Below are 11,704 nucleotides of genomic sequence, written 5' to 3' on the forward strand. Positions count from 1 at the left end.
AAATGAAACAGATGTGTCTATTATCAGAGAGAAAAATGTGGTTAAAGAACAAAAAATAGAAGATAAATAAAATTATGTACAAGAAGAAAGCAGTATGAAGAAGGAGGTGGAATCTCAACATAATCATGTTGAAGAGATAGTTAAGGAATCTCAATCAAATCATGTTGAAGTGGTTGCTGATAAAAACGGAGAGGAAGATACTTAAGTTAATCAAGAGGAAGAAGAGAATTACAAGGTTGATACAGAGGAATTCAAAGTTGATAAGGATTCCAAAGCTGAAGCTGAAGGAAATAAATACAATGATCTCAAAATTCAAGTTGAGAACAACAATGTGAAGAGCCCGGAAATTCTGAAGAATAGTTTTTTCTATCAAATCAGAACGGGTTCATATAAAGAAAGAAATCAAATGAGAATATGTAGTATTCATCAACCTCTTCAATTTATCTCCTTTCATTACAAGAGGAAGGGGAAGGGAAAGAGGAAGAGGAAGGACATGGGGAAGAGGAAGAGGAAGACAACATGTTGAAATATCATGTTGGTATAGAAATAAAAATTAGGATTGGGATAATTAGGATTTGATACATGTTGTAATCTTTGTTTGTAATTTTTGTTTCTTGTATGTTTGATTGTTACTAATCAGATTCTTTAAACTCGTTTGATTGTCATTTTTTAATCATAACTAGGGTTTGTCTAGTTTTGATTTTTGACCCTCCCACTTTTGAGATTTTAATAGAATGATTTTAACCGTTCCAAAAAAACTAAAATCATTAGTAATATAGCTCTAATAAAATATGAGCCCAAACTTAACCCTTAGTCCTTAATATTTGTCATTTCTTTAATTATATATATTAATTTATTATTCAAGCAAATTTGCTTTTATAATTGTTTCTTTTCTATTGTAGCATGACATCATATCATTCTTTTTGATGTATGACACATCGGCAACCTTTTTCATTTCTATAATATTAATAATACATATTATTAATGACTAGCTATAATAGAGAAGAGATCAATAAATAAAAGATTTCAAATACTATAGATTCAATTCATCCTATTTTCTTCTCCCTAATTTTATACCACCCTTTAATCACTTTGGTCAAATTGAGCAAATCATTATTTTAAATATATTTTGGATCCTTGAATTTGCTATTTGGGTTGATAAATAACCCCAGACTTTGATCCGGAGATAATTTGGCCTAAATAACCAAATGTTTTCTATAAAAATGTTTTGACTTTTTTTTTTTTTTTTTTTATCAATTCTTACTCTTAAATTCGTTTTTGGAGTAAAATTGATCCAATTTCTTAAATAATTAAAAATTGGCACTCAACTTTTCTTTATATGCAAATTTAACACTGTTATTTGATTATTTATTTTTAATTACTTAAGTGCTACTTGTTACATATTTTATCAATTCATTGCTTTAAAAAATCTTACCTTTATAATATCTAAGGGGATTGCATAATGTTGATTAGAGGGTTTCTAAACAAACTTTCTGAAAGCTTAGATCCCACTTTTATGCCTAAGGTCTCTTTGATACCATATATTAAAATACTTATTATTATTACATATATGTATATAGTGTCAAACCTACTAGCCCACAATTGAACTTCTAGGAATCCTAAAAATTCGGGATAAGTGGGTAATCTAATTAGAGGTAGACACAAGAGTGATCCATTATCGAAATCTTATATGTTAAAATGCACTAGTTCTTAAGCATTGACCTCGATCATATCATAGGGTAAGCCCACCTAGAAAATATAACATGCCAAGTGGAAGTCACACACGATTGTCAACCTATTTATTGGATCATTCACGATCGAGTACTTGACAATACCTGGACATGGATCCATCTAATTAGCAACACACGCCGATCTATGATTGGCCATTGACCGGTGTTTTGGTGTGCTCACCATTCTGATTGAGATAATTTTTGTAGTGTCACAATCTTATCGTCGCGCTCTTTAATTTGACAATTTTATGAACAATTCAATATTATGCGTTTTTAAGTCATTATGTCTTTAGGATCGATAATAGTTGTCATCGTCATAATTGTGGGATGGCAAAATGGTAATTTACCATAATAATTTTGTTGTGATTTATAAACCATAATAGAAAAGTGGGAGAGGATGGTGTGGTGAGAAATGTGATTGGATAGCCATGGATAAAATAGACAAGAGAAAATAGAGATTGGATATAAAAGTTTATTTTTAATAAAAAAAAAAAAGAAGAAAAAAAATAAAAGTAAGTATGGGTGTAGGGTCAATAAGCTATGTCTGCCCACGTGGGACGGCCTCCCTAAGTACAAAACAACTTCAATCATATTTCTCTTTTGCCACCATCAACGTGGCCCCCTTTCCACCAATCTTTAAATTAAGTGTCAAACTTCATTTTTAATTAATTACTTATAATAATTTCTTCTTAAAAAGTTTATATTTGTTATTATTATATCAAACTCTCAACAATTATAATTACATATTCAAGAGTTAAAAAAACACAATTAAAAATCAACAAAAGAAGTATAAATAATCAACATTTCACAATTTTTTTAACATAAAAATTCGCTCATATTCTTTTGTGCATGCACTAAATTTGATTCCTTATCCATTATTGAAAATCATTTTGATTCCTTCTCAAAAGTCTCTTTTTCTATTTTTATTTATATCTTAATTAATCTGATAAAAGATATGAAATTTTGTAAATTTAATTTTTACTAGAAATGTTTTTATTTAAATAAAAAATTATAATATTATCTTAATAATTTCTACCACTTACACAAATCTAGAGTATAGATGTTAATGGACGGATCATCCATGTCTTATTCTACTTCAAAGTTATTTTACTGATTATTTTTTCGTTTCGGTTTCAGAAAATTCCAAAGAAGACTATGTTTATACTTAGGGGTGTTCGTTTGGTTCGGTTTTTGGATTATTCGAGTTTTCGGTTCGTTTAAGCAAATTTCTAAAACCAAACCGATTTGAATAAATTCGAATTCGATTTAAATAAATTCGAATTCGATTTATTTGAATTCGATTTGAATTCAGTCGGATATTCAGTTTAGACCAAATATTGAACATCACCTACCCATAAGTTAATAAATAAAAAAAATTAAAGTTAACAAAATAAATAAGTTGTTAAAAAGATTTTATCTACTTAAATTATAATATATATATATATATATATATATATATATATCACGCAAACTAAGCTTAGTAACAAAACGTCAATATTCGGTAATTGAACGCCGGAAGTAAAACTGTGTTGACGGCGACAATATATAGCGGTGGAGAGGTGTTGATGAAAGTGGTAGTATTACTAGTGAAATAGCTAGATAGATGAAGAATTTATATATTCTTAAAATTATAGATGAGATGGGCAATTGAAAGGTTCACAAAGGCTAGAAAGGTATACGGATAAAGAAAAGAGAGAATGAACGAAGAATTATAAATTTACTGAACTATTGGGTTGTATATTAGGGATCTAATAAGTAATCCATAATAATTTAATATATAATATGTAATAAATTATATAATATATAATAAAAATAAATAATAAAAAATAAAAAATGAATTCGATTTTTGGTTTGGTTTTCGAGATGAAACATAAACTCGGAAACCAAACCAAAAACCGTATTTGAATTCGAAAACCAAAAATATAATTCGAATTCGATTTACTCGAATTTGATAATATATTCGTTCAGACCAAATATTGAACACCCCTATTTATACCATATTTTTTATAAAAAAAAATTAAAAAAGAAATTTATAATAAAATTATATAAAATGATATTTTTATATAATATATTTTAATATTGAAAATTCATATCATTATAAAACAAATAAATTTAAAATTATATAAAAAAATATATATATTAGTCATATCATATATTTTTATATAATTATATATATTAGTGTTGGAGAAAAAAACAAAATCAAAATGGGAACTCAACTCTACTCAAAATAAGTTTTGAAGCTCTAAAATATATTATAATTGATATCTAATCTAGACTAATTTATATATATATATATATATATATATATATATATATATATATATATATATATATATATATATATATATATATATATATATATATAATGCTTAATTTTGAATTAATTTTGAAAGTGTCCGGTCGGGTCGAGAACTGTGGTTAATTTGGATATATATGTGAGAGTAAATTGATACTTGGGTCGGATTCTGAGTTGACCCACTCATAAACTTTAAACGATTAAAAATAAAATTAAAAATGTTATAGGTATGTTTCGAACTCACAACCTAACAAAAACAAAATAATTACAACTTTTTAATCAACTAAACTAATAACACTTCATATTTTAAATTCAACACTAAACTTGATAAACGTGGGATGTTATAACAATATTTTTTTTTATACGTGTGCATCGCATGAATATCTTCCTAGTTGTATATAATAATAAAAATAATATAATGAAATAACCAATTAACCATCCCTTGCTTTTAAGTAAGGATTTGTTCAACCAAAATATTTCAAATAATCTCAACCAAATTGGGGTTGTTTTAATAAATAAAATTGTATACTAAAATTGTTTTCTTTTAAGAAATAATGATAATAAATAATATGTGAAATACAAAAAGAAAAAGAAAGGATGGAAAGAGAAAGGGATGAATGGTGACCACAAACGAAAGGAAATATCAGGGGGGGCGGGAAGCAGCTTTTATTTTATTCAACGGGGTGCGTTCGTTCTTGGATCCTCTCATTCTCACTACCATGAAACGTTGTTATCATCATTTGGAATTTCTTGATCAATTCTCAATCCAACAGTAGTGAATAAACAAGCAAGGAGAAATCGGATCCCAATTCCGAATTCCCAACTTGAAGAGAAGAGAAACAATGACTTCAGGAAGCAAGGGATCGCAACAGCAACAGCAACAGCAGCAGCAATCTCAAGCTCAGTCTTCAGGCACTAGCTACGTCAGAGACCCTACTAATAAAGCCATTGCACAGTACACCGTCGACGCTCGCCTCCACGCCGTCTTCGAACAATCCGGCGAGTCAGGTAAGTCTTTTGATTATACCCAATCGGTCAAAACCACTACTAAATCCGTACCGGAGCTACAGATTTCCGCTTATTTGACCAAAATTCAGAGAGGCGGTTACATCCAGCCCTTCGGTTGTATGATTTCCGTTGAGGAATCCTCATTTCGAGTCATTGCTTTCAGTGAAAACGCACAAGAGTTGCTAGGTTTGACACATCAATCTGTTCCCACCCTCGAGAAACCCGAAATTCTCACAATCGGAACCGACGTCCGTACTCTCTTCACTCCCTCCAGCACTGTCTTGCTCGAGAGGGCATTTGGCGCGCGGGAAGTCACACTTTGAATCCTGTCTGGATTCACTCTAAGAATTCCGGAAAACCCTTTTACGCCATTCTCCACAGAATCGATGTTGGTATAGTCATCGATTTGGAGCCGGCAAGAACAGAGGATCTGCTCTCTCCATCGCCGGAGCTGTCCAGTCGCAAAAGCTCGCAGTCCGAGCAATCTCTCATCTACAATCCCTCCCCGGCGGAGACATTAAGCTATTATGCGACACTGTAGTCAACTGCGTCAGAGAGCTTACTGGCTACGATAGAGTAATGGTGTACAAGTTTCACGAAGACGAACATGGCGAAGTTGTGGCGGAAAACAAGAAGCACGATTTAGAGCCCTACATCGGTTTACACTATCCCGCCACTGACATCCCTCAAGCCTCTAGATTCCTATTTAAACAGAATCGAGTAAGAATGATCGTCGACTGTCATTCAACAAGCGTCCCAGTTATTCAAGACGACGCCCTCATGCAGCCTCTCTGTTTAGTAGGTTCGACTCTTCGCGCCCCCCACGGTTGCCATGCCCAATACATGGCTAACATGGGTTCCATAGCTTCTCTAGCCATGGCGGTTATAATAAATGGAAACGATGATGAAACAAATTTAGGCGGTCGAAACTCTATGAAGCTCTGGGGGCTCGTCGTTTGCCATCATACCTCAGCTAGATGCATTCCATTTCCTCTTCGATACGCCTGCGAGTTCCTAATGCAGGCGTTTGGCCTCCAACTGAACATGGAAATGCAACTCGCTTCCCAATTAGCAGAAAAACATGTCCTGAGAACACAAACGTTGTTGTGTGACATGATCCTTAGGGATTCCCCAACCGGGATTGTTACTCAAAGCCCGAGTATAATGGACCTTGTGAAGTGCAATGGAGCCGCACTTTACTACCAAGGCCGGTACTACCCTTTAGGAGTCACACCAACCGAAACTCAGATCAAGGATATAGTCGAATGGCTATTGGCCTGTCATGGAGACTCAACCGGTTTAAGCACAGACAGTTTGGGTGATGCAGGTTATAAAGGTGCAGCCTCCTTAGGGAACGCGGTTTGTGGAATGGCTGTTGCTTATATTACTACACGTGACTTCTTATTCTGGTTCAGATCTCATACAGCTAAAGAGATTAAATGGGGTGGTGCTAAGCATCATCCTGAAGATAAAGACGATGGGCAGAGGATGCATCCGCGATCATCTTTTAAGGCGTTTCTAGAAGTTGTTAAGAGCAGGAGTTTGCCATGGGAGACTGCTGAGATGGATGCAATTCATTCGTTGCAGCTTATATTGCGAGATTCGTTTAAGGATTCAGAGGGGAATAATAATTCGAAGGCGGTTGTGCCTGCACCGGTTGGGGGTGGGGAATTGCAAGGGATTGACGAGCTTAGCTCGGTTGCGCGAGAGATGGTTAGATTGATTGAGACTGCAACTGCTCCGATTTTTGCTGTGGATGTTGATGGGTGTATAAATGGTTGGAATGCTAAAGTTGCGGAATTGACTGGTTTGCCTGTTGAAGAAGCTATGGAGAAATCTTTGGTTCATGATCTTGTTTATAAGGAGTCTCAAGCTATTGTTGAGAAGCTTCTGTATAATGCTCTTAAAGGTAGCCTGCCTCTCTAGCAATTATTTATTTTCTTTGTTGTTTACTTTATTTTCAATTATGCGTTTTTGTTAGTAGTAGGATGAGAACCCACACTAACTAAATCGAAAAATATCTAATCCCTCGAATACAAGGTATTGAAGGAGTATAAATTGAACCAACCCGAATCAAGATCACTCCAAGTTTGTACACAAAATTGGTTGCATTCAAAACACATTGGTGCTAAGATGGACAAATAATCTGCATATATATAAACTAACTATTGAAGCATGTAAGATTTGCTCTTTATGTTTAGCTATTATTATTTGTTAGAATTTTTAATTCTAATTTTTCAAACTATGGTTTAATCCTTATCCTTCATGGCCATGACTCCACCTTTAATATTCTTTAACAAAGTTTGTTCAACTTTAGTAATTATTTAAAATTGTTATTCTATTAGGTGTCTTTATTTTTTATTTCCTTTAATTGAGTGTTTTGATATCCAGTTTTACTAAATATCTGATACATCTGATTTTCTGGACATAAGGTCTTGATATGGTATAACTGATTTATTCATACAACCAATCTGAACCGCGATCAACTGACCCTAGTTAGTAATACAAATTCAAATCCTTTTAAAAAACCAAATTGATTCAAGGGTACTGAGTCTGTTATTGAAGTTCCATTTTTGCAGGCGAAGAAGATCGTAATATAGAAATTAAACTGAAGACATTCGGCATTGAGCAACACAAAAAGGCTGTATTCGTGGTAGTCAACGCTTGCTATAGCCGAGATTACGCCAACAACATAGTGGGTGTATGTTTTGTGGGTCAGGATGTAACCGGTCAGAAAGTGGTTATGGACAAATTCATCCACATTCAAGGAGATTACAAGGCAATTGTACACAGCCCCAACCCATTGATCCCACCAATATTCGCCTCAGACGACAACACTTGTTGCTCTGAATGGAACACCGCAATGGAAAAGCTAACCGGATGGACTAGAAGCGAAGTTATTGGAAAAATGCTAGTTGGAGAGATTTTCGGAAGTTGCTGTAGGCTAAAAGGCCCGGATGCTATGACAAAATTCATGATTGTTTTGCATAATGCAATTGGAGGTCAGGATACGGATAAATTCCCATTCTCATTCTTTGACAGAAACGGGCAGTTTGTACAAGCTTTGCTGACGGCTAATAAGAGGGTTAACATGGATGGACAAAGTATAGGCGCGTTCTGTTTCATTCAAATACCAAGTCCTGAACTGCAACAAGCTTTAAAAGTTCAGAGGCAACAAGAGAAGCAATGTTTCGCGAGAATGAAGGAATTGGCTTACATTTGTCAGGAGATAAAGAATCCTCTTAATGGTATACGTTTTACCAATTCGCTTTTGGAGGCAACTGATTTAACCGAAGATCAGAAGCAGTTTCTAGAGACAAGTGCTTCATGTGAGAAACAGATGTTGAAGATAATAAAGGATGTTGATCTCGAGATTATCGACGACGGGTGAGTATCGTATATGCTGGTTTCATTTAGCTACAATTGTTTTGTTTGTGGGCATGTTCTGATAATTGTTGTGGTAGGTCATTGGAGCTTGATTAAAGCCGAATTCTTAGTTGGGAGCCTGATTGATGCTGTAGTGAGCCAGGTGATGTTATTGCTTAGAGAAAAAGGGGTTCAGTTGATTAGGGATATTCCAGAAGAGATAAAGACATTAGCTGTGTATGGTGATCAAGCAAGAACACAACAGGTCTTAGCTGACTTCTTGTTGAATATGGTTCGTTATGCTCCTGAACAAGGTTGGGTGGAGATTCAGGTTCAACCAAGACTAAAACACGTCTCTGGTGCAGTTACTACTGTACATATCGAATTCAGGTAACCATCCATACCTAGGCTTTGTTTGATGTGGGTTATTTTGAATGTTGTTTAACTCACTGTCTAATATATAAGGGCTTATATTATGAAAAATTAGGTTATTTAGACATTAGCTATTTGAGATTAATTTTAGACTCGAATTTGAGTTGTTTTCACTCGACGGTAATCGAGTTATAACAATTTTAGTTATTTTAGAATTCATCCCAAATGGATATCTTCTTACTTTAATATAAAATACCAATTCTTTCTCTATTCAAATTTTTTCAACTTTTTCAGTACCTCACAATTTTTTTTATTCAACCTCCTTTGACATTTTAAAAGGGGTGAATTTAGAAAAAGTACTCAATTTAACAAATGTCATAATTTTTCTCAAATCACACGTTTTTCTAACCATATATTTGAGAAGTTACTTAGAATTATATACAGAGTGCCTAAGTAATGTCCATTTTTATATTTTAGTTGATAAACATGTGATTAATTATTAAAACTTTGATAGGTTTGAGCATTTGTGTGTTATCTTTCTCCTGTTGAGAAAAAGGCTTATTTAGTTTATGGAATGATTTTGTGTCAATAACATAGAAATGTTTGTTTGATGCAAAAGGATCTCATGCCCGGGACAAGGACTTCCACCAGAGCTTGTACAAGACATGTTCCATAGCAGTAGATGGTCTACTCAAGAAGGACTCGGTCTAAGCATGTGCAGGAAGATTCTAAAGCTCATGAACGGTGAGGTACAATACATTAGGGAATCCGAAAGGTGCTATTTTCTTGTAACAATCGAGCTTCCCATTCCAAGAAGAGGCTTGAATATCGTCGAGCAAGGGGGGTGATAACTGATAACTGCCCTTTTAGAACTATCCAAAAAAAAACTTCCAACTAGAGATGTCTGCTTCTAGAAAGATTCAGTCATGAATACAAATAATGTGTTGTTTGCACTAGCTCACCCCTAGATGAAGATGATGAGCCAATTGAGAGGTAAAAACTGTAGATTGTAACTTAATATGAGGTTGAGTGGTTGATTTTATTACTAATTTTACTTCAAAAAACAGAGTACATCATCCTATGTGATGTGATGATGTTGATCAGCTATTTTATTCTAATCCTGACTTGTGTGGACATGATTAATTGGTGCTCCTTTTGGTTGCATATCATCTTAATAAGATATGACTATTACTTTAATATGTGATTTTCATTTGTAAAAAAGGGTAAACAAACATCTCTTTTTTGACAAGCAGCATATTATGAATTTCTACTGATCATGTGTGAAGGGAAAAATACCACAAGAACAAACACAATCTGTTCATGCACATTTGTATACCACCTTAATGATAGCTATAGTGAACATAAATTGCGTATCACAAATAGGAGAATTTCCATAGTAAGAGACTAAGAGTCATGTACTAAGATACAAATCACAAAACATAATGTTTCAACTCGATAAAAAGTATTGCTGCTGCAGCAGGGTATTGGCATAGACATGATCAATAGTCACCTCTCCATGAAAAATGCAAATGAAAGACAACATTTGTTTCCCTTTGGTTACAGAAATCAATACCTAGTTAAGGTCACCTAGCGAAGCAAGTATCTGATGGCAGCAACAGCGTCACCTTTGTGTTCACGTAAAGTCCTTTCAGCCACCTTCTTATCCAGCTGTTAACGAATGTCATGGAAAATTGCATTAACATACATAATTGATAAGCCAGCAGTTGTAGAGGAAAATGGAAAAGGGGAAACGAACATCAACCTCTAGCTCATTTGCAATTATGTCGATCTCAGCAGCGTTGATCTTCACAGCAGCCAGTTCCTTCTCCCTGAGGAGAACCAAATTTGTGATCATGTCCAAATGGCATAATAATAGGAATAGACTCTAATGCTAAGAAAATGATAAAAGAGCATTTCGGTTCTTGAAGCTTGGATTTTATGACTCAACCACATCTTTTAACAACTATAACCTATCGTTTAAAAATGGATTCTTTCTTCCGACACTACTTTAAAGACCAGCTACTAGACAGCACCTTGTACTAACAAAAGCTTCAACCTTAGTTTTTTCTTTCGAAAGAAATGTTCATTAAAACTATGGTAAATGCAAATATCACCTTCATCATATAAATAAACACACAATTACAGTACAGAGATTACAAAGGACCAATGGGATCCGATAAAAACAGGAGATAAATGAGACATTTACATAAAAGAAAGCATTCACCCGATACAAATCACAGAACAAAAGAATCAAACATGAGAAAATCCAACGTGGGTTACACAGGACCATAGGTGACTGAAATCTAGTTTGAATATTGGCTTGCATAACACACAACCCCACTACACCTCACCTCAAGATTTCACACACATGGAGAAACTGATAACAGGGCTGGCATGGCTCCTTTGGCCAATGAAAGGAGCAATGGTGATTTCACCCATTGTTGATTTCACTCAAACAACATCGAAAAGCAATAACAGAACGAGGTATCAGAAAACTCCAACATTTGTTATAAGACATGAACTAGTTGAGAATTCTACCAGGAAAAAATCACAGATTCTAAATAGATTCCAAAAAGAGAAGATTTTTGCCTTTAAGATAAACAAAATGGCCAGGGATAGTGGATTTTACTCCTAATAGCTTAAATTTCACATATGAACCATATCTATAATAGAAAGATGCTGTTTGATGGTAAATTGCGAACGAGACGAACCTCAATCTCATTGCATTCAAATCAGCTTCCTTAGCTGCGGCAATCGACGCCATAGCCTACCACGAAAACAATAACAATTAAATAGGGGCTCATTCTGAGAATATACTCATGCTAGCATCTATAAGTATACAAATACAACGATTCATGATACGTCTGTTCAAAAACAAGTTTTACCTCTTGAACGCGGGTGAATCAAGCTGGCGATCTTCGACATGATCGGT

The 11,704-nt window shown here is 34.3% G+C and overlaps 1 protein-coding gene and 1 pseudogene across 1 annotated transcript; one reads left to right on the top strand and one right to left on the bottom strand.

Annotated features, from left to right (window-relative positions):
• The first annotated feature begins 4,725 nt into the window (after positions 1-4,725).
• Positions 4,726-9,906, top strand: LOC124941248 (annotated as a pseudogene).
• A 147-nt stretch (positions 9,907-10,053) lies between these two features.
• Positions 10,054-11,698, bottom strand: LOC124941247 (huntingtin-interacting protein K-like; the record flags this gene model as incomplete). The annotated part of the gene is given in 5 exon segments (XM_047481542.1): positions 10,054-10,440; positions 10,535-10,601; positions 11,484-11,539; positions 11,658-11,674; positions 11,677-11,698. Coding segments are annotated over 5 exon segments (243 nt in total), but the record flags the coding sequence as incomplete, so codon positions are not given.
• Between the last annotated feature and the right edge of the window lie 6 nt (positions 11,699-11,704).

Source organism: Impatiens glandulifera, chromosome 6 (assembly GCF_907164915.1).
Source record: "Impatiens glandulifera chromosome 6, dImpGla2.1, whole genome shotgun sequence".
Classification (NCBI taxonomy): Eukaryota; Viridiplantae; Streptophyta; class Magnoliopsida; order Ericales; family Balsaminaceae; genus Impatiens; species Impatiens glandulifera.